The sequence below is a fragment of the Drosophila grimshawi genome, unplaced genomic scaffold (assembly GCF_018153295.1).
Source record: "Drosophila grimshawi isolate 15287-2541.00 unplaced genomic scaffold, ASM1815329v1 contig_1377, whole genome shotgun sequence".
Classification (NCBI taxonomy): domain Eukaryota; kingdom Metazoa; phylum Arthropoda; class Insecta; order Diptera; family Drosophilidae; genus Drosophila; species Drosophila grimshawi.
Window position 1 is genome coordinate 498126 of NW_025062900.1, and position 25092 is coordinate 523217.

Below are 25092 nucleotides of genomic sequence, written 5' to 3' on the forward strand. Positions count from 1 at the left end.
GTAATGATTTATTGAAAAAATGTCAACAAGTCTAATCATTAAAATCAAATTTGACAGGGGTTTAATTTAAAAAATATCTAATAACTACGCAGTGAAATGTCTTATTTCTGTTTACTTATAGAAAAGGCTTTCTTTAAACAATTTGTTTTTATTACCCATTAAAAATTGCTAAAAGGGATATGATTTCGTGAAAATTTATGTAACAGGCAGTAGGAGGCATCTGCGAACCCTTAAAATATACATATTCTTTATCAGGATCAACAGTAGAGTCCATATAACCATGACTGAGAAACTAAAAAAGCTAGAGACTAGCTAGAGATTAAAAATCTTATAAGTTTCTCTTACTTTTTAAATTAAATACAATTTGAAATCTTATTTTTAATTTAGTCTAATAAATTTTTACATATTTTGTATTTTTTGCATCGATTGACTTTAGATAGATTCATATTTGAAATGTGATATCTTTGTATGCACAATTATTGATAGATTGTGGGAGTTGTGAGTGTATTAACCAGTATCGGCTTCGTTGTCAAATCGATTTGTCATACTGAGTTTTATATCATCACAAATGTGCTTGTCATTTATAAAAGTCATATTATGAACACATAAATCGTATTTAAACAAACAAAACCTGAACATATCGGATGGAAAATTATTTTTGAGAGTATCTTTATAATTGCAATGAGTCAAGTTTAATTTTAAAAGTGTTGTAAAGTGCAGGCAGATAAAGAAATCATGGTTTTGCAGTCACAGTTGCTATTTAATTATTATTATTTATTATTTATTTATATATTGTTTAATATTTATTATTTATTATGTATTATTTATTATTTAATATGTATTATTTTATTTATTATTATTTTATTTATTTATTGTTAACAATACTTAATAAATATTTTTATTATTATTAATTATTTGAATCATAATGAATGCTGGATTTCCCTTTCTTAATTTATTATTGATTTTATTATATATTTATACTGCTCATTGTACTTATTCATGGTAACAACTCTTGGCAACTTTTTGTTACTGGCTTTAATGTCTAGTCATTTCTTGGCCCGCTTTGATGGCCTTTGTACTTAAATGAAGTATCGTTAGAAGCACATCAAGAACAACAACAAAAATTCGCAACAAATTTCATTCATTCTTTTCTGTAGATAATTTGCCTCGATTTCTAACAAAATGTTTTGCGATAAGCACCATGCAATTTTCAAGTGATTCTAATAAATTTTACAATCGAACAGTATTTAGGAAAGTCTGTCTGCGCTGTAATTTAAGAGGAAGTACACTTAGAAAAAAATCGAGCTGCATTTTAGAAACTTTCTTTTACTTTTACATTTTGTATTTATTTGAACCGACTGATTTTATTTGGAATGGTCAATTGCGGGCAAGCATTTCTAATTTTTAGAAATTGAGTTTCTTATATTTAGAAATTATTTCTAAGAACAAGAAAAATTGTTTAGTTTTCAGGGTTCTTTACTAAAATTCAGTGACCTTTTTGTTGTGAGTGTAGCTGGCATTTGCTTATCTACAGCTGTGGGGCGCATTGGAATTGTGCTCTGATATCCTTGAGATTTGCTTGAGGTCCTTTACACTTTATATTTCTTGTTCTCTCAAAACAACTCCCTTAAATCTGAAAATGTGTTTAGCAAAAAAAAAGCAGCGTCAGCTTTTGACCCAATTTCAAGCGAGCAAAAAGCACAAAGGGAAAAACTATATTTGCTGTCAGCTGTTGCTGCATGAAATTCCATTACAAATACATTCAAATGCAGCAAATATTTCTGTTTGTGTGTGTGTGTGACAAGGCCGGCCATAAATGCAGCTATTGATGAGATGACGGTACATTTACGCGTTGATGTCGTGCAAATTGTTTTCGCGCACAGAGAAAAGGCCGCCGAAGCAAAAAAAAAAACCAGACATACACACACACATAAAAATACATGTACATTGCACTGATAATAAAACCCAACGACAAATGAAAGCTTTTTCTCGGCCAGCGATGCTGCCCATTGTTGACCCATATTTGGGCATCAATGAAACGCGAATAGTGCAGCAGCTGCAGGCAGCGCTACTTTTTTTCTGCTCTTGCCGTGTAAAAGCTGCGAATAACCGCAATAGCTCAAAGTAGCTAGCTTAGAAAGCTTTCGCAGCTAGAATGTTCTTAACACAAACAGTAAGAAAATTAAGAATTTGATAAAATTTTAAATGCAGCTTTAACTTGGGAAAACAATAAAATAAATAAATTCGATAAAATTTGATTGCATTAATTTATGCCTAAAATCATATATATCAACAAAACAAAGAAAAAAAAGCACAGTAAATAGGGGAAGAGAAATAAGAGATGAGAGCTTATGAATGCACCGTTAGCTCATGCGTGTAAAGCTTTAATTGTTGTTATTATTCGTACGCACTACAAACAGCTGGAGAGAGCTTTCGCTCCAATGCAACAGAATGGAATTGAAACACTGGCAAGCACTTTTGGGGTAAAAAGGGTGTCAATGGAATGAAAATACAAAACTTTATAGCAACTTGAGGAAAGCGTGAAACGTGAGAGGTGGAACGAATTTTGCAGCAGGCACAGCAAGCTTTTCAATATAGTTTCAGTCACGCAGCGAAGTGGACGTTCTTGCTCTCTCGCTAGCTGTCCTGGCAAACGCGCGCTCAGCATTCTAACGGTATTTCTTAAGATTTACTTTAAATACAAGAAAAATAAAATTAAATTAAAATAAATATAAATAATAATAAATTATTAGTATGTGCTTTGTGTTTTCGCGACGCTCTCTCTCTCTCTCTCTGTCACACACACTCTCTCGTACTCTACTTTAAAAGTGCAATAAATTATTTAAGGCATTTCGTTTCGTTTTCGTTATTTCACTGTTTCTTCTCGTTAATGTTGCGCTCGCACTTGGCCCATTGGCCCAGTCCCAGTGACGAAGTCAACAATAACAACAGCAATAACAACGAACGCGGAACACGAAACACCTAAACACGAAACACTTCGCGAATGGAGAGCACAAAAAGCACCAATTGAGGAGAGGCGTCATTAATCAGTCGCGCGAGAGCCGCTGACCGCGTCTGTTGTTCTCATTCTCGTTATTATTGATGTTGCGCATCTTTCCCAAGCAGGTCTAACGGGATATTTGCCCATCGCTGAGTTTTGAGCTAAACGTGAATCTGAACTGTAAATGCAACTGCAGCTGCAACAAATGCCAAACAACTGCAACAAAATAATAAGTGAGCGAAATAACATAAAGTAACTAATTTAAATAAAAACACCGCTTGCTGTTTTTTTTGGCTCAAAAGCCGCTCGCAACAATTTTTTTTGCCTTGGTTACAGGTGAGTTTTCACATTGAATATATAGGAATCTATACTACACATAATCGACAAAGGATAAACTGACCTAAATTGCACCTCGGCAAGACCAAAATCAATTTTTATGCTCGGGGTATGTGTACAATATGTTATTAAGGGCACAAAGTAATAGTAATAGTAATATATATATATATATATATTTATTTATTTATATTTATATAGTAATATATAAAATATATAAATATAGTAATATATTTGTATATATAATAATTCTAGTTTTTAGCTGGCTTAAAATCTGCAGAGATTTATGAACTAAAAAGAAGCCGGTTTTTTAAATTAAATTTTTAAATAATATATCAGTATATAAGCTGTACAAAATACATACATCCTAAATTTATGAACTTATCTTATACATCATTCTGGGATATTATTATTTTCCATTTTCAAATTCAATTTTTTCATTGTTTATTTACTTTTATTATTTATTTTATTATTTATTAATATTTTGAAGAATTCGTAACAAATAGTATTCGTTAATTTCAACTGCTACTTAGTTTTTCTTGAGTGCACATTACATATACGTCCCACTGCATACAAACACTGCATGAGAAGTCGACCGCAATGGGGGCAGTCAAATGGGGCATATGTCATTTCTGCATCGTGCAAGGGGTCAATGCAACTGCTTCCAGCTGGGTTTTCATCCTGCTGCAACTGCGGCAACAACATTTAATGAGACAATTAAAACGCATTTCTACACTCGGAGAAAACCCTTGATTAATACGCTTGAAGCGCGCTTCAAATGGCGCTTGCTTCTTGTGCCCCAGTCGGGAGTGCACTGAGCTCAAGGACGAAACTATTAAAAATGGGTGGAAAGGGTATACTCGTTTTGTGCGAAGGTATGTAACAGGCGGATATATTCTTGATCAGAATAAACAGCTGAGTTGATATGGACATGTCTAAGAGATTATAATAGCTAGATACTTCAAATGTGATATATACTGGACAGATTAAGCTTACATAATTTTATCGATAACTGCGAGTAACTATGTGGGATTTTATACATATATATATATATATATTAGGCAAAGTACTCATGCCATTGAGCAAACAACAAAATTCTTTTTAACATGAACGAATAACAGACCGATAACAAAGGTCGATAACAACTGTAATTAACATAAGCTTAACATGAATGCTCATAAGCACATTCTGAGTATGAACGTAATGGAATTATTCAAAAAAAGAAATAGCTTCTAAGCTTGAAACTTGAAAAGAGAAATATTATTCTTATAAAATATTAAAGACAATTTTTGTCGCAATCATGAATTTTTAGATTGGGCTTGCGAATAAAAACATGCATTGCATTAGTTTATTTTACCCCTCAGTGTGTCTAGCCAAAGAAATGCGTACACTCCCAAGCACAAATAAGTTTGAAAATTTGAAAAAGAAATGTGGGAAAATAAAACTCCTAATATATGTGGCATTTTATATAGGAGAGAAATGTAATTGTTGTCATTGCCCCGATATTGTTGAGAGTAGGTAATCGAGTCAGTAGCGATATCTGTTGGTTATCGATATCTGAAGAGCATCGAATTTTAGTCGGTTGCAGCCAGAGTTATGCAAAAGTTCACAGAATACCTCATAATGTCTACATATACTTAACAGGGTACATATACTGCAGGGTATCTCATAATCATCAGGGTAGCTCACTCGACGACTACATTCTTACTTATTTTACTTTTAGTTTTAGTTTTACGTCCTTTTCAAAGGATTCAACAACAAATTTCTGTGGCCTTGCGTTCTTCTTTTTTCTATATAGAGTTTTTCCAGCTGCTTGGTTAACTTTTGGCTAAGATATTCAGGAAACGCACGCTTTATTTTAGTAAACATTTTTATTTGATTTCATTTTCGCTTAACGGGCATTTTCCTTTGCTCATTTTGTGCGTTTTTGTTTTGGGTTTTCATTTGTTGATTTGACTTTCATGTTAATTTCGATGTCGAAGTTGGATCGATATTTTATTTTTAAAAGAGAAAAGATGCCGTAGCGTGAATAAAAACCCACTCATAACTGGAATCAGACCCGCCCAAGTGTCGCCTGCCGTCTGCGAGTGGCAGCAGCAAGTAGCATGTAGCAAGTAGCAAGTATTTTGTGGCATTTATGCTAATTATGCGACTGACGACTGACGAAGTCGCCAAGACGGCGTCCCAAAAGGGCACAAAAAAACATAATGTCACAAAGCATTGTTCACCCCCAAGAAAAGAACAAAAAAATAATAATAACAGCAGAGATTTACTATTGCTCGCTGCGTATGCGTAATATTTGCTATTTCGCTTTATTTTTAGACATAAAACAGAAATGTTCCCTAAATCTGGCAGATATATGTATATGCTGTGTGCTGATTTCTTGGGGGAGTCTTTTGTTGTTTTGTTATGCGAACTGGAGACTAAGCCAGATTTGTAAGGTGTAAAAAATCTGCTTGGCAGATAAAATGTAAGTGCAAACCAAAATATAAATGGGAAATCTTGGTTGGTAATTTTTATTTAACGTTACGTACACTTGGGAAAAAATATTGTCCTGAATTCAGCAAGAATATTTCTGAAAACAGTTGATTTTCTTTTCCTTAATTTCGCTGTTAATTTTTCTTTAAAAAAAAAAAAATCGAATTTTCAGAATGATTTTTACATACGTGTGCAAAACGAAAGAACTCTACATATTAGCTATTTATTTATTATATTTTATAGTCAGCTCAATTTGTTTACGTGTGCATATCACAAAACTTTATGAAAATATCAGCACTTCAAATCAAGTCTAACGATTATGAGAAAACGATAAAAATAAATAACAAAGTTACACAATAAATCAGCAATTTGTTGTTATTTGCTAATTTCATCCGGAGTCAACTGAAACATGTCCTGCTTAATATTCAATCAGTTAGCCAAGGGCTTATCCAGTTACCTAACTCAGCTCCAAACAAATTGTTTGACAGCATACTTGTTATTGTGATTTACGTGCCACGCCCTCCAGCCCCTTTGCCCCATAATTTTTGGCTACTTTTTGTTGCCACAGAAATGGCGATTTTCGCTTAGACTCGAAGAGGGGGCAAATTAGTTCGTGTTACAGACTCCGCCCACGTTTTTAGGCGCCAACACAAACAGGCGAGTCTTTAGCACATATATATATGTATATACACACACAAGTACACACACAGGCAGCAAAAACCCGTTTTTGTTGTTGCATTTTGTTTTGCTTTCAAGGCGGCTTTATGTTGTGTGTTTACTTGAATTTATTTGTGTATTTCACATTTTCCCCAAAGGTCAAAGGTTGGCCACACATTTCTGCTTTGCTATTCACTTTGAGCCCTTGGGCGTGTGTGTGTTGTATATGACTTGCCTTGCTCTCTAAAGAAACATTTTGAAGACACGACCTGAAGACTAGCCAATATTCCAAATGGATTGCTAATTTTTATGGCGCTTTAACATAAAACAGTTTTTATTTTGCAATTGTTCAAAATTTAATTTATTACAATTATTAATATGTAAGTCCCTGCTATCATTTTTGAATAATGTGTTTAGAAAAAACAAAATAATACAAAATAAATTTCCAAAAATTAGCTCATTTAATTTATTGTGTTTCTGATACTTGTGACAACAATCTAGAAATCTTCATAATTTCGACTATTTATTCAAATTGTGTTGTCAAATATTAATGGGGCCACTTCTCAAGGCTTTGGAGGCATTTTCCCTCCGTCTCTGTCGCTGTCTTTGTTTCTGTCTCTCTTCCTCTCCCTCTCCCTTATTTTTCTTAATGACAGTTGCGCTTTCGGTTTTACAATCGTTAACATTAATCAAATCGAAGCTGATGACATTGACATATTTGCGTTTAAATAACAATATTTTGTTATCAATGACATTGCCATTGCAATAAACTTAACTTAAATAACGTTTATTCAGCGCTTCGAGATTCACAATCCTGACAAAGATGTCGGAAACAATATGGACAGAAACCATTATCAAATTGACTGCAGGAGGATAAATGTCAGAGAGAGAAAATAAAAGAAAATTCAATATAATCGAAACGACGCAAAATATACCCTCAGCAAAAAAATCACACTGAAAACTATAAAGTTTTTCTTGTTCTTAGAAATAATTTTTGAATATAAGAAAACAAATTTCCAAAAATTACAAAGGCTTGCTTTAAATCGACAAGTATTCTATTTAAAAAAAAAAAATTTCAGAGTGTACATTTTCTGTTCTTGATAGATATAATTATTACAATTGGCATAAAGATTAAAATTAATTTTCATTTCGATAATGTACATTTCGTGGTGCACGATGTGAATCTTTGCCCTAATTTAAAAACAGCTTACAACACAAGCAGTTCACACACCCACAGAGTCTTATAAATATGATGGGACCTGTTTGTGTTATGTTGTTTATAAATAACGATAAATCGCCATTGTCTGCTTTATGAATATGCTAATTTGTTTGTCAACATATTGAGAGAATGATGTTTGCCACACACACAAAAATTATTATTTATGCAAACTTGAAATACATTTACGTCTGTGTCCCCTGAATTCAATTCATTTTCAATTTGTGACACCAAACTAACTAAAAGTAACTAACTAACTTTTTTCTTTAACTAACGACAACTAGTTAGTTAGTTGGTGGGATTTCCACAAACTTCAAAGAAAAATTGAGAGTGAAAAATGTGCCACAGAAATTAAGAATGGGAGTCTTTCATACATAAAGTGTTATAACCTGAAACATCTACTACCAGTTATTATTCTTTAAAAAAAAAACTTATTTAAGCACAACAGATTTTTATAAGCAGGCCCTATTCCATTTGGTTTAATAAATGTTTTTGGAGTATAAATTTTTATACATTTGACTTTGAAAACACGGGCATAGTTTGTTTTTGGAGGGCTTTAACAGAACATGACAGGAACAACTTCCGTTTCCGCAGCACTCGAAACTGAAACACAAATTGCATTTCCGTTTCGCATTTGGCAGCAACGAAAGCCACGCATCGACTTAAAATTGATGGCAATTATAAGTTGAACTATGACACACACAAATACATACGCACACACACACGTGTGTGTGTAATTATAAAATTAAACATGGCCTAATGAACACTTCCGGTTTGTTGCACGCAACAAAAACAACGAAAAAAAATAATACATTTATTTATTGGCTGGCTGGCTGAGAATGTTTAAAAACCCGCTGGGATTAGCGGGAATTGGCCTCGCTATCAACAGTTGCCAACAATGTATGTAATGATGGGAGGGGGGAGGGAGGAAAGGGAATATTATCTATAGTCTGTTGAAATGGCTCTGTTTGCACAAAAGTGACGATTACTTGTTCATTGTTTTTTTTTGTAAGCTTAGCAGCTAATGGACTCAAATTCACCTTGTGACTTTCACTTTACATTTTCCTCTTCTTTGAGTGTTCTTCCTGTAGTTTACATATCTTTTGTTTCTGTTTTTCTTCTAAATTTGAGTCTCCTGCTGCCTCAATTAACGTTCACTGCAAGTTTTCAGATTTAGTTTCAAGTCGACAAAGCTAAAAATATGATTTTTTCTTTAATTTTTACAAATATTTTCTATTTTTAAGAAATGCATTTCCACGAAAAAGAATTTCAAACTCTGTTAAAAAAATATTTATAAAATGCAGAAACCAGTAATTAAGTGTACTAACTCGGCTTTTATGTTAGAGTTTAGCTGCCGTCTGCCGAAAATTCCGAATTTTGAGAATGTATCTTAAAATTAAGAAAAAAAAACCATAGTTTTTACAAACATACTTTCTGAATAATAAATTAAGTTAAACTTGGTGCCAAAAGTTTGGGGAATTTCTAAAATACAGGCCGATTTTTTCCTAAGTATAAGCAGGCCCAAAATATTGCGTACACGTCGTGTATGTAATTGCAATTGTTACCAGTTGTAAAAGGAACTCTATGAGTGACTTTTTAAGTCCCTCCCAATGCAAAGTAGTCAAAAATAGGTCATCTGATACGTAGATCCACACTCTGCCTCACATACAAAGTAAACCGCAAACCGCAACGTTCATGCTACTTAACAGACCAAAATCTGAGCTGCAATGTTTGTTAACGGCCACAATGTCCGGAAGCATGCAAAAGCGCATTTGGGACATCTTAAAGTTGTCCAGGACTTATGCATATGTAAATGGATACACAGATGCATAAAGCTATAGATAATAGATAATATATAATAGATAATAAATGCAGCCGCAAGTCTCTCTCGGCCTGACTTCTCGGATTCTTGCCCGACTGGCTGCACAATTGGTGTATGAACAAAGATAACCTACCAGACACCAGATTTTACACTAAAGAATAAATAAATATATAAAATTGAGTATGTTGAGAAATGTTAAGAAATAACTATGTTGTTGTCAGCAGTCTTTGATTGAATATGTTATGACTTTTATCAACATTTTAGAAAAATGTGCCCTGGAATTAAGAAAAGAAAGCCAAGTTTTGAGAAAGACACAAACTTTCAGAAAATTAATCTGAATGTTAGAAAAAACTAAAAGGGTTTTGTATTTTTGGAAATGATTTCCAAATACAAATTTTTCTAAAAATTTAAAGTTTTTTTTTTTATATTTCTGCAGAATATTATTTCGGTATATATTTTTATTCTACATATTACAAATATATTCTCCCAGTGTGCTAAGGCACATTTGTGCATCGAAACATATGCAAATTTCTCAGTTATTGTAGTATCTAACATAATTATCTATCCGCAAAGATAATGGCAGTCATCTACGAATAGTCCTACGAGTCCTGGTTTGGCCAGTTTACTGCCAGTGGCTGTTGGCCAGAGAGGATTAGCAGGTGGTTTCGCTTGGCTGCTTGGAGTCACATTAAGATTGCACATGGCTTTGCATTTATATTCAACTATTATGGCTTTTATGGTAAACATGCCGCACAAGCGCAACTTATCGTTTTGCCAAGTTCCAACCCACTTTAATGGGGAATTAAAAAACGATTTTAGCCAATTGCGTTAGTGTAAAATATTTAATTGTGGTTTCAACAATATTCCACAATAATATTTATTAGGTAAGAAATCAATACTCTTATTGAGCTGCGGTAATCAGTAATGGGCAACTAAAATGAGATTTTTGCTATTCGCCTAACTATTAAATATTTAATTGTGGTTCCACAATATAAGACAATATTATTTAATGTCCACACAGATCACAATAAAATAGGAACTGAGATGGGCAACTTGTCGTTGACTCATACTTAAATCAAAGTAATTTAATGCTGGATTTGTGTTGGAAATTGATAGCATTGAAGATGACTGTGAGTGCTGCTTCAATCAACTATTTTCGCGGCCATCCACAAAGATGGGTAATCCTCTGGCGAACCAAAATAAATGACACTAGTTTATTGTTCGGCTAAGCTAAACAGAGAAAGAGAAAGAGAAAGTGCCTGAAATTGATTGCCATCAAAGTAATTTTATTAAACATACGCAGTGTGGCCCCAGCTGCTTATTTTGGGTCAAACAATACATTCTGCTTGGTCAGTCCCAAAAAAAAAAAAAACAAACAAACAGAACATATTCAATCATTATTCATTTATATATGTGACTTAATTAAGTGGTAGGATAACATTTTTTTGTAAGCGCTTATCCATTTACAAATTGAATGCACATACAAATAGCCTTTTAATCACATGTAAATTTCTGTTTTTTTTTTATAAAAATGACATTGTGTAAGATTGATTTAATATTAAGTAGCCAACTTTTTTGTACCCGTAACTCATTAAATGTGATTAAAAATTGTATATCGGTTTTATACAAAAGTATTTACCACGCAAAAGGAAGCAACTCCGACTACATAAAGTATATATTCTTGATCAGAATAAATAGGCGAATCTATATAGCCATGTCCAAAAAGGGACTTAAAAGCTAGAGACTTTAAATGTTGTATATTAGTTGCCGCTTATTCAGCGCAGAGTTGATTTAATTTGATCGGGAACTGCCTCTGTTTCGTATCGATATATGTCGATTTCCCATTTCCGATAGTGATTAAATCCACTATTTTGTAAGCTTAACTGCCCTTGTAGGTCATAAAGAGAGATTTAACTGAATGATGATTGATGTATGTTAATCTTGAAGCTGTAAAACAATGGCAAGCAAAACTGTCAGCATCCTTGTCGGACAGTTCGCCATAAACAATCAAAGCCTCCCTTTCACTTTCCTTTCTCCCCTCATCTCTAACCACTGAACTCAATACTGACCATTAGAGCAGATTGGTCGCATGTGGCGCTCGTAATTGACCATTGTGTTGGCCAAGTGCTGACTACACCAAGCAAAATATGTCGCCCAGAATTTTAGAAATTCGCCAAGAATAACTCACTTTCAAAAATCTCGGCTTCTAAAGCAGAAGTCAGATAAAATCCAGAATAAAAGCCAAGCCAGTAAATTGCATTTCTTGTTTCTGAATTGTGATAAGGATTAAAAAAAAAAAAATCGTGCTCGCCTTTAGAAAATATTTCTAAAAAGACATATATTTGGAATAGTTAATTAAGGACAAGCCTTTCCAATTGTAGACAAAATGTTTTCTTGCGTTTACAAATTATTTAAAGAAATAAGAAAAACTTTTTAGTTTTCAGGCCAATATTCTAAAATGCAGTGCGATTTTTTTCTGAGTATATAGGCTCATCCATAGCCTCCTCCATGGGCCGTTTTGATTATGCTCTGACAGACGTCATCAGTGTCTGTTTTATCTCCCTTCCCCCTGCACATCCACTGCGTGTGTGTGTGTGTGTGTGTGTGAATACAGCTGCGCTAATTAACTATGCGCGGTCTTGGTAGGAAATGTGCTAACCGTCAGCCGGATTCGGGTAATTAATCTCTTTACCGGCCTGGCCGGGAGTTGAGCGCGCATTTTGATGCGAGTTTTGCCGGTTTTCGTTTACGTTTCGAATTCTGGGTCAGGGACGGTTAGAGGCATTATGTCCTTCATGTCCTTGCCACATGCAACACTCGCAAATTAATTACAAATATATGCAATGTGTCGGCGCAAATCAAAAAACCGTCGACCGAAACATAAAATATTTTAAGAAAAAAGTAAAAAGTGGGCCAACGTTTCAAATGACAAACGAGTGGATAACAAACATGGCACAGGAGAAGAGTAAACAGAGACAGATTTACTCGCCAAAATGCGAATACTAATTTCCTTATACCCTGGAAAAAGAAAGAATAAAGAAGAGAAAACAATTTGTGTGTGTGTGGAAGGGTATTTCTGATGATCTGTGGGTAACAAAGTTTAAAAATTTATTGTAACATATCTGTTACGCGCGTGCAAGCCTCAAATGCACTCGGAAAAAAATCGCACTGAATTTTATAAAATCGCCGTGAAAACCAGAAAGTATTTCTTGTTTGTAAAAACAGTTTCTAAATATAAGAAAAAAATCTAATAATTATTTATTTTTATTTTTTACAAATAATTTCTATCATAAAGAAATTAAAAATAGAAGTGCAAATTCGAATTTACTGGCTTGAGCTAATGAGCTCATGTTACAGAATTCTATGAAATTACACTCCCCAAATTAATAATATATTTTGTAAATTAAAAAAAAAAACCCACCCTGAAACCTGGAAAACCCTGAGTTTTAGAAATATACTCTCCAAATAATGAGCTGAGAATGTGCTAAAATTCAAGGCATTTTTTTTCTGAGTGTGGCCCAAGCAACTTTTCAATTTTGACGAACCAAAAGCGCAATCACCAAATGCTCGCCAATGGCATGAAGAGAAGGTGCAGTTTGGGGGCAGGGGAACTGGTTGCCTCGAGAATTTCAGTTTTTTGCCGTGTCATAAAATAATAAAAATGTGCGAGGCGCACACATTGCGAACTCAAAGCGATTTCTGCTGAATTCAATTTGGTGTGTTGCTAAAAAAAAAAACAGAAAAAAGACGTCAGCAAGGACATGAGGCGCCAGTAAACTGGCAGCCACAGCCAGCCCGCAGCTAAGGCAAAGGACACCAGTGGCAGGACAAGGGAGGCGGACAGTGGGGGCATAGCACATACATAAAACGCAGACAGCAAAAGCTGACATTTTAATGAAAATAAATTTGATCAACACTTTGTTTGCTCGGTTTGAAGCCGCCTGCTTTCCGATATCGATATCAGCTCTTTCTCTCATATTTGTCTATTTTTTTTTTTTTTGGCACAGTGAATGAATTCTATTTTGATTTCGAATATAAATATATATTTATTATTTATGGTGTCATTTGGCTTTTATTGAAAATTCATAGTTTGGTTTGCAGTGTTTTGACCAACTTTCCTGTCATTTTAGTCTTCATCTATCATAAAGTCAGTTTAGTGGAAAGATGATTTCTTATGTATTATTTTTGTTGTTTGTTTTTTTTTCTGTTTATATTACGATATCATCAACAGTAGAAATATAAATATAATTTTAGCTGATTAGTTGTTATATATAATAATCTTTTTTGTTTATCCATATATCATATAGTTTTTCAATATAAAGAAGAATGTTATAGTCGAGTGATCCGATATACAAATGTATATTATCGTTAATGTTAGTTTTGTTTTCAATTTTAATGGAAATTTATTAAGTTTACCCTATAAGAGAAATGGAGCCCTAGCTAAAGTTGCAGTTACGGGTTTAAACCAGGTTTGCCCTTGGTTTGAATTTGCATTGTGCAATATGTTAAGAGACGACAAGCTGAATGTTGCACACCTCCTCCACATCTTACTGTCAATTACACACACACATAAGCAAATCGCAATAAGCATATTGTTGTGCAATCAAACAGACCGTAAATAATAATAAAATAAAACCAGCACGCTCGCCGACATGGACGGACTCGGACGGATGACAGCTACCACCAGGGGATCCAAAGTTTTCGAGTGTACACACTCAGAAAAAAAAATCACGTTTAAAAAAATTCGGAATTTTCTATGTATAAGACAAAATGCTCTTGAAATTAGAATGTCTGGCCCCAAATTAACAATCTTTAAAATATACTTTTCTAAAAAGTAGAAAAGCAAGACCTAACTATTGAAGGAAATCCTTTTTGAAATTCAGAAAGTGGTAAACAAATTTGCTCTCTCAAGTAAAGTATTTTCAAATAAAGTATATGAATTTTTATAAGCTATGTAAAATGATTGTATATTCAGAATCTTGAAATACAAATGTTTATACCAATACAAGTAACAAAAATGATAATATATATAAATCTAGATATGAATTCTTCTGCGTACACACGTAGAAAACAAAGACTTTGGAAATTGGACATATTGTTTTTATTAACCCTTGGTTTTTAGAAAGCCACAGCTTCAATTTGAGAAATGTACTTTTAGTTTGCATTTCTATTTTTAGAAGTGAATTTCTTAATATTAGAAAATAATTCTAAATACTAAAAAAAAAAAACATATAATATTTTGTAGCTTTAGGGCAGAACTTTTTAATTTTTAAAATTTTATTTTCTTATATTAGAAGCAATTTTTAAAAACTAGAAAAACGTTTTAGTTTGTTTGTGATTTTCATATAAAGAAGACTTTTTATGTGCATATGTGGACACAAAGTCAACACATATAATGCCAAACATTTGCTGGACAATGGGCAATGGTTAGTTGAGTCAGGCGACTGGTACCAGCTGCACTTCCGTTGCATGCTCCTCGCCCTGCCCCCTGGTTATGGCTCCCTTTTGGTTTTATTACATCCGGCAGCAGGCGTTGCGGTTTCGGACCGGAGTGACAACATCGTCATGACGACGAATTCCGTGCTGAAATCCGTGCCAGGTCGCGCCGTGATTGTGATTAGCGCACATGGCCATTACCGGCGCACAAATGAAATCCCATTTTGAAAGTGTCGCAGTTGCTTTCAGCAAAAACCAATTCACGACCGAATCTCACTTGGCAAAGCAACAGTCTTGACCTGTTTCACAGCTGAAGCCGTAGCCAAAGCCGTAGCCAAAGCCGTAGCCATAGCCGTAGCCATAGCCGTAGCCATAGCCATAGCCGTTGCCGTAGCTGATTCCGGGCCGGATGCTCACGAAACTCTCGTCACTAAAAGCATTTTTGCTTCCATTTCAGCTGCGCGAGCTTGGGTTTTTATCTGTTTTTTTTTTCTAGCGTGTGCAATCAATTTTATTGATTTGACTTAATTTGCATTTGCAATTACACTTTCGCTGTCGATCTTAATCAATTCTGCTCGATTTTTCAATTATGTTGTATTTGAAATAAATGTAAATAATTTACATACTTTTTTATAGTAGTAGCCGGCGTCCATTTTCAGCGCTGACTTGTGCGGAACTGAGCCGTGCTGTGGTTTATTTATTTCATTTACAAACAATTTTCTGGCCATTTCTTTTTGCTTTGGTCATTGCCATTCCTATTCTCATTGCCATTGCCATTTGTTTTGGTTTCCAGCACGCAGCAGGCGGAAAAGCCAAGTCTCATTCAAAAAACAACACAAAAAAAAAAAACAGTCAATATTTACACTCAAAAAGATGAGCTGTCAACTTTTCCTTGAAAATAATTAAGTACAATACAATTAATAACGACACATCGGTTGTAGAGATATTATCAAATTTCAAAATCCTTTATAAATTAGTTATGAAAGCATATTGAACTTTCTTTAGGACTTGTTCAATATGTAGCCAATTTAATACCAAATAATTATTGATAATATTATAATATTATAGCTTGTTAATTACTTCAAGCCTAAGTCAAGCTTCAGTAAATGTCGTACTCCCAGAAAAAAATGACCTGAATTTTAGAAAATCTAGGTTTTCTATATTCATAAATATATTTTCTAATAATAGAAAGCTCAAGTCAAGGTTCACTAAATGTCGTGCAATCACTAAATAAATAATTATAAAACTAAGTTTCAGAAAACCGGCCTGGACAGGAATATAAATCATTTTTATATATGAGAAACAAATTTCTAAGTATTAGAAAGGTTTTTTTCTATTCTCAGAAATATATTTAAATTTAATAGAAAATGTATCTAAACGGCAGAAATGGAAACCCAAATTTTTAGAAAAAATCCTCTCCAAAAATCGGAAAATGATAATGAAATTGGCTCTCTCGACTGCAATTAGAATTTAGCTTCTGCCAGAGGGCATAACTCGAGCCCCTATATAATTTTTGTTCTAATGTAGCAAATGGCAAATAGCAAAAAGCGTTAATTAATGTATTTAATTAATCGCTTAAGTGTTATGTTCTTCTAACAGTGGACGGAATTGAGTCCTTTGTTGGGACAAAACTTTTAGCCACGAAATTATTGGTTTACACGCACGCAACACAGCAACTGCGAGCGAGAGAGGGAGCGTAGTTGTTGCCACTTGCCACACAAGTGAAGCCATCAAAAAATTGTATGTGCCACACGCCTGGAACATGGTGGATGTGGCAGGCGTCGGGACAAATCACGCTGACTGGCTTCAACCTGACAGCCGCCGCCAAGTGATGATAAATGAGGCACAGTTTCAGTCGGTCAGCTGCACTTGCTACACACACACTCGATTTACATGCTACATGCAGAGACATATCAGTAATATACTTGCCGCTGCGTGACAAGTACATTTTGTGTGTGTGTGCGAGTCGCATTATTGACATTTTTATGGGGCCGCTTTTCGGTCGTAAAGCAAACTTGTTAATTCGCTCCATATGTTCCATACTTGCCACACTTGCCACACAATCCACACTTGGTTGGAGTGGAGTAAATAACGAGGCATAACTCGTTGCAAATGGCCCACCTGGGGAATGATTTTCGGGAGCTTGTTCGTGTTGGGCTTCTTTCTGTTGAGGCGCCACAACATGATTACAATTTGGTAATTATAATTTTTATATGATGTCAGCCAATTGCTGTTTCGTTCTCGTGCTTAATATATTTAATTGCAATGTGCAGCAAAATGAGTGATCTGTATTTGCATATTAATTATGCAGTAAGTTATAATATTGAGAAATTTACTTAATGTCGACTCCAAAACATATAAGTACTAAAAGATAAATTAAATTAAATAAAGTTACAATTTATTGTTTATATTAGCTATAATATTAATTCATTTATTAACTCACTAAATGTCGATACAAAAAATCAATCATTAATAGTAAAAAATCAATTCAAATAAATTTGAAAAAATTTGATACTAAATTTAAATTATTATATTTGGTTATAATATTTATCCATTTATTTAATATCGATTAATCTCAGTCGACTCAAAAAAGAAGCACAAAAGATTAAAAATAAATTAAATTGAATTAATAAATAATTTAAATTAAACAAATAGAGTCAATAACATTATTATAGTCCTTGTGTATATAATTTTAAATAGAATTTCAAGTTGCCTTTCTTATTAGATTTGACATTGCCAATTAGCTGTTTGCCAGGGTCTTAAATTATGCGTAAGCTGCCGTGAAATTAATCAAAATAAGTTAAGCAAGTTGGCAGAGAGCGATTTACAGACTAGTTGTAAGTAATGGCTGCCCTGTCCCAGCATCCAGCCAGCATCCTCGTGCCCCGTGTTGAAAGTTCAAAGTTTAGGCGCATGAGGAGAAAGAAAGGGAGAGAGAGAACAAACATGACTGGCATTTCCGAGTCTGTATCAACAGTTTGCCATTTTACTCATCTGCTGCCCACGCACTGCAAAATGCCAAAAAAAAAAAAACAAAAACATCTCAGTAAAATCCCAAAATGTTTTACTTCCCACAACTTTACCCCAGTCTCTGTCATATTTGCACAGTTGTGCTACAATTAATGTGGCAAGGGACACTTCATCGGGCCGGTCCACTTAAATCAAATGCAGCTACATCCCTCCGTCCCCTCTCTTCCACCCTGGACGTATCTTTCTCTAAATGAAGTGTTCTTGAAATTCGATGAGGAAGCTAATCTGTCGGCTCACTCAATCAACGGGCGGAGCACTGATGATGGTGCCGCCAAATATATTTTTGGTAAAACAAATCAATGCAAAATATGTTGAGCCGGATATTGGAGTAGACAAGACATTTAACATATTAAAGGGCAAATCTAATATTCTTCCGAAAATAATCAGACTGGTACGCAGAAAGCAAAAGAGAATTAGGAAAGGTTAATTTATGAATTTAATATATTTATAGATATTGAAGTCTGTATTTACCTATTATAAATTCTAGAGTAAGGTAAATTAAGTAAGAATGCGTTAGTCGAGTGAGCTGGATGACGAGATAGTCCGAAGAGCTGTTAAATATTTTCTAGTGTTACTGCTACATTTCCCTTGATCAAGATTATTATATTAATTAAGTGATAGTAAAATCTTTTGAATTAATAAAAGCTTACATTTTACCATCTAAATAAAATGTATTGATAAAAAATTTAAAGTTAATCAAAATTTACATTTCCATATCCAATATTTCAGACGACCCACTGCGACGTGCATAAATGAAAGAAACGTGCGATGCAACTGAATCCAAGCAGACAAACTGAATCGCACTACTGGATTGTGAGTAGAATAGCTGGCTTAACCTTGAACTTGACAACATTTTCCTTTTTTGTAGTTTTCTTTATTTTCATTATAATCTTTATGACAACCACACATAAAGTTGAGGCACAGTCACTTTCAACTTCCTAGCAGTTATGGCGTATTTTATACTTGTGTAATGTCTTTGGCAAAGTACAGAAACAGCCTGACGCCAGATTTTCTGCCTGGCAAGCTGCCATTTTCCGTGGGAAGTAACTGGCAAAATAGCGAAATTTTATAGTGTGGCCGCAAAGTGCCAAAAAACCAAATAATAATCATTTCATTGAGTAAATTTTCCAAAACATCTGACACACAATTTTAATTGCAACTGTTGATAATAAAGAGGCAACTCTATCAGCTCCATAAATAAAATTTGGCATGTTTATCTCAGTGCCGAACTTAATTTAATATATCATCTGGCTTGACAAGTGAATCGACAGTTTCCAAACTGATTTCTATGTGTCTGACCCAAAATACCAAAAATGCCAATGCAATTGACATCTTGGGCTGCCAAATTGATGATGTGACCAGCTTGGATCGCCCCAAACCACAACGTTTATTTTGAAATGATTGAAACCTTTTCGGCTCAACTTTCTATAATGTGGCTCGCAATGGACCTTATTTGGTTAACTTAACGAACCCTATAACGTTGCCATAAAGCTGTCAAGCGAGTCAATGACTCTTTACATTTACAATAAACTCAAAAACAATCAATCAAGCTAATTCCAATAATGGCCTTAGCATTTAAGTCCAATCGCAATTAAAACAAAAGTCGAAACCCTTCAATAAATAAAGGAGTTTCTATTTGATTACACTCAGCAAAAAAAAAATGCTCTGAATTGTAGAAATTCTGCTTAATTTTGTCGCCATGTATAACTTAACTTATTATTCAGAAGTTTATTTTTAAAAAGCAGTGTTTTCCTTTTTTAATTTCAGGACAGATTCAGAAAAAATATGAATAATTAGCAGGATGTTCTTTAATTAAGAACTCTAATCTTATCTTATCGTTTTTTGCTTATATTATTATTCAACATTACTATTTTAAGATTTCACAGTTATATTTTAGAAGGGAAAGTTATCATTTCTACTCAACAATAGAAAATATTTCTAAAAAATAAAAAAAAGGGAATATAGTTGGTATTGTTGATTTGGGACAAGCTCTTCTAATTTTTACAACATGATTTCTTATTTTTGAAAATTATTTCCAAAAACAGAACAATTCAGACCGACTTTCTTTCTGAGTGCAGTATTTCCCGTCTGTTATGCATGATTAGAATTGCTTATATTTAATGTGAAACGTGTCATTCCTTCCTTAAATTTCAGACCTTATTTTGGTGTGCCTTGGGAGGTATAATATTAGGTGGAATCGTTGTCATCTCATACTGGATAAAACGATGCAGGTATGTATATAATTCTTGAGTGGCAACTAAATGCATTTTGTTATATACATAGAGAGATAGATAGATAGATATATAGACTGGCAGCAGCAGAACAAACTCATCCAATTAGAGCGAAACAGGTCTTGTGCAGTTTTGCCAGGGGCTTAAAAATGATTGTAAAAACGTTGGCTAGTTGTAGTTTTTGAGAGATATGGTTAAATTGTCATCGCACTAAGCCAAACAGCACGTGACTGTCAAATGCGGGCAGACAACGTGAAAAGGAGGCCTGTGACTATGGCAACTATGACAAAAGCGACAATGAACCCCACGTGGAGAGTGTATGGGGGATAGTTTTTGGGGGGTGGTTGCAATCAAACACTGGCCAGGCAACGTTGGAAAAGACAAAGACAAAATAACAAAGACAAAAGTCGTACGGAAAGCCAACTGAATAATTCAAGTTGGCAATTGGACTGGCTGCGAACAATTAAGTTAATGATACAAGGTCACTGGAAATGGAAATAGTAATGGAAATGGGCGCAGGGCACAGCCCTCTTCAAAAAACAAACACAAAACGCAAAAGCACAAAACCCAAAAAAAAAAAAAAAAAAAAGTGAAACTTTGCGGTAGGGCGTAATCGACTGTGAAATACGCTAGATACCTATAAATAATACCAGATATCAGATAATTAATCCACTTTCCAGTTTTGCCTTTAAAGTTGCGATAGATATAGGTTCTTGTAAATTTTGGGGGCATGGCTTAAAAAAAATGTTGGAGAAGTTTCCTAGTAATCTACATGCCAAGTTTGGTAACTATAGTAATAACTATAGTAAATTGCCGTTTTTGGTGCCGGAAGTGGGAGTGGTCCGAAAACGAATATATCGATCTTTGAAGGAGGTCAGCAGTAATTTAAGCTTCTAATTTGGTGGCTCCATCTTTTAAATTGTGGCAGATATGCGTTTATCGATTTATGTATCGCTCTAGGCGACGTAACAACTTTAACATTTTGTCTCAAATTTTGCTAACGCTATAAAATTTGTAGTAGATATGGTGTTTTTATCGATTGGCAGTTATCAATGTTTATCGATTTTCTTGCACTTTTCGAACGCAGACACAGACTAGTCTATATGTTGCAAGCTCAAGTGTTTAGTCTTACGAACAGACGGACAAGCGGACATTGCACAGAGCCAATATACACTTATAACTACGATATCAGAGTACAAAAAATAAAACTACAACTACAAGTCGAGCAAAGCATGACGCAGTTGACACTCAGGCTAGCCACCCTGAGGGGCAAGTGAGGCAGTGTGGTAGGGTGTGGTGTGGTGACCACTAAGAGTAGCGCCGTGGGGCCTATTACGATGGTTGGCGCCAGTTCGTCCCTATACAACACGCACACACACACACACACACTAACACACACCCATCAATTTATTAAAGGACAAACGCACAAAAGGACAACTGGCAACTGGCATGCCACAGTTGCGTACAGTTGCAAACAAAATAATAGCACCACTCTCACAAGAAATGTTTTCAATTTGTAAGTTTAAGCAACTTTAGAAGAGAACTCTTCAAAAAATGTGTAAAAGAAAAAATATCACAATTTTATTGAGCGTTTTCAATTAATTTAAATTTAATTAAAATCATAAATTAAGAAGTTAATTTTTATGAAAAGCAAAAAAATTAATGAAAACAAAATAATAACAAAATCATTTCAGATGTGCAAATATAATTATGAAAATTAGAAATAAGTAAATTATTTAAACAAATTAAGTAAAAAAATATATATTTATATTGAAAAGAATTTTACTTATAGGTGGAAAGCTAAACAATATAATATATAATAAAAATCAACATTTGAATAAATTTCAAAACTAATAGAAGAAATGCCAGAATGCTGTTATAATTTTTTGCGCAACTATATATTGCATGTGTGTTGGTGTGTGTGTATTTTTGATTCCCATCGGCTGCTTTTTATTTCGTTTCGGTTTTTGTGAGTGTGTCTTTCACGCGAACTTAAAGGCCAACGCGGCGTATAAGTAATATATATGTGTATATATATATATATATATATATATATATATATATATATATATATATATATATATATATGTATAAATAAACTTTTCCAATTTCCATATGGAGCAAACAGCAAGCACTAAACAAGCAAAAGTACACTGAAATATTTGCATACAAACGAATGTCCTGGCGACCAACAAATGTGAACGCCTGTGCACACACACACTCACACACATACACATCGTCACACACACGCACACACACATGAGCGCGAGTTGTGTGTGGCAAAAGGCGATGGTCAACAAAGGTAAACAATCGTTGAGCGGGTCATGATTAATGTGTCACGAGAAACACAAGGCGATCCATTTACCACCACAACCACAAATTTTGGCGACAGGCTAACCACACAGTGGTGCAAAATCAGAAGCTCAAAATCAATTATTAAAATATCCTTAGGGAAAATGAGAATTAAATTGTTACTAACTTTAAGTGAGTGGAAGCAGTTTAGCAGTTATACCTAAAGAATATGTTATCTTAAAAGCCAATATATATTTTTATTATTATTGGTGGGCTTTATGAACTTCAAGCTGTTAGATTTTTTGTATCCCCTTCTGTGCCTTTAGCTCTTCCATCAAACCTAATTCATGCACGATTTGTATATCTGCCAAGTTTAAAATGTATTTCCCTTTTCTGGCGACCCAATCTCTTACAATGTGCTTTGATGATTCTTCCTCAATTTCACAGAAACCAACAGAGTTCGCTGCTGACTTTACTTAGTCTAGTGTCAAACAGGAATTGGAAAAGCATGTTTACCGATTGAAATTCGACATTGGAATTACAACATAAACATACAACATTATTAAAACCAAAACGATTTGGCTTGACACTCTGATATAAAACTAACTCTACCTAATGAATTTTATTGTATAATCCTGACAATAATATTTAACCAATGACTAACTAATGTTTTCACACCAAAGTGTCAAAGGAGACTATCTATGTGAGTCCCACACTATCAGCAACAATCCATCAAAATTGAAAGTAATTTAGCAATTGCATGAAAAGTGCGATGATAAATTATATATTATTATATGATATACCACTGTCAATGCAAACAAGCCAACATGCCAAGTTCAGGCGGGGTTTGAAGAGGGGTGTGGGGCACGGGTCAAACGAAGACGAGCAAATAAAAAGTGGATTGGAATTGTGGCAGTGGCAAATAATGACAAGAGCGCCAAAGGAACATGAGTCAGTTGGAAAATTGTCATAAAAATTAAAAATCAATTTTTATAATCCAGTTAGACGGGTGGCCAACAGGGCCAAGAGCCAAACACAAATACAAGCAGAAAACTGTGGCTGATATGAGGCACGCAAACATATCGTTGAAAACCACCCACAATAATACACACACATACAACACACTCACCAACACACACGCCTAGTCAGACTTGGCATCGGACTGGAATAAAAGAAAAAAGAAAATTTCATAGTTTTTGCTTTAACCGAAACGATGTTCGAATTTTAGCTTCATTAACAGACGAACCGAGGAACGGCGTGGCCGCGTTTTATTTTGTCAGCTCCAAGCAGCAAATTCACGTGCGTGTTTATAGAGTAACAAAAAAAAACATAAAAAATAGCTGAAATTTGTTACCAACACACCCAAAAAAAAAAAAAACATAAAAAAATAAACAACTATTTAAATATTTAATTTCGATTGTCGCGTAATTTTCATAAGAAATGACCGCAGCGATAACGATGCGATCCCTGCTCAAAGTGCGCCTGCTGTTCATAATAATAATAATCTTGTCGATGTTGGCCTAAGCCCGGATAATTAGAAAGGTGCGCAGCGCAGTCGAGTGTCGAGCGTCGAGTCTTTTTATGTTGGCAAAATGTCAATTTTTGTGTGTGTTTTATGCTAATCACCCGCCGGGCCTGAAATTCTCGAGCCGGCTCCAACACGACCCCTCACCTTTCCTACTCATTTTTTATGAGCAACTCAATTTTTGGACTTTTGACATTTTGTTGGTTTTAATAAACTTGAATTGGTTGAGTGAGCCAGTTGTTAAGCGAACTGACTTGTAGAGTGTTCAGTTGAAGCGACGCGCAACTTAATAAATAAAATACTAAATAATTAAATATAAATCCTTTCGTATTTGAATAAACTGATTCTCAGAAGTTTCAAGAACAATGTCTATATAAATACAGAGTAAAAAAGCTCGAGTGATACGCTATCATCAATAGCTAGCTAAATAATAGTTGTCGTCAAATAATAAATAGAGTTTTCAGCTAAGCAGAAAACCAACTAAATGATAGAAAGTGCATTACAATTTTTGAATAAACATTACTGATTCTCAGTCAAGTTTTCAAGTTTGAAAATCAAAATCTATATAGAAATGCAGAAAGACAAAGTTTTTCCTTAAATTAACAGCTAACCAAATGAAGTAAATAAATAGTAGTAATCCATCAAATAATAAATACATTTTTAGGTAAAACAGAAGAACAATTAAATAAGAAAATACACCCCAGTTCTTGATGCAAATTTTAATTCTGAGTTAAAAAGTCTCAAAACCCAAATCTACTTAAATACATAGTAGAAATAGTTGAGATAGACTTAAAAGAAGCTATATATAAGAAAATAAGTCGACAGATAAATAATATTTATCATCAAGTAATAAATAAATACTTCAGTTAAACAGATAAAAAAATAAAATAAAGCAACAAATAAGTTTGAAAATCTACATAAATAAAGAGTGACAAAGCTTTTGCTATATTTGAAAGCTAACTCATCAATAAGTAGCTGAATTACATTTGTCATTGAGCAAATAAAGAACCTTCAAAAGGGAATTTATCGTGCAACTGAACTAAACTATTCATAGAATGACATATGACTAAG

The 25092-nt window shown here is 34.1% G+C and overlaps 1 protein-coding gene across 2 annotated transcripts in view; it reads left to right on the forward strand.

The window, feature by feature from the left end:
* Positions 1-3313: 3313 nt before the first annotated feature.
* The window catches only part of LOC6562888 (slowpoke-binding protein), a 43242-nt gene continuing 21463 nt past the window's right edge, over positions 3314-25092 (forward strand). Inside the window, exons 1-3 of one of the 2 annotated variants that reach the window (XM_032736082.2) lie at positions 3314-3337; positions 18703-18786; positions 20128-20204. In XM_032736082.2, coding sequence (XP_032591973.1) covers positions 18742-18786; positions 20128-20204 — 122 coding nt within the window. In that variant the 5' untranslated portion in view covers positions 3314-3337; positions 18703-18741. Of the gene's footprint in view, positions 3338-18702; positions 18787-20127; positions 20205-23884; positions 24039-25092 lie in introns of those variants that run through there. The other variant, XM_032736084.1, reaches the window with a different exon arrangement.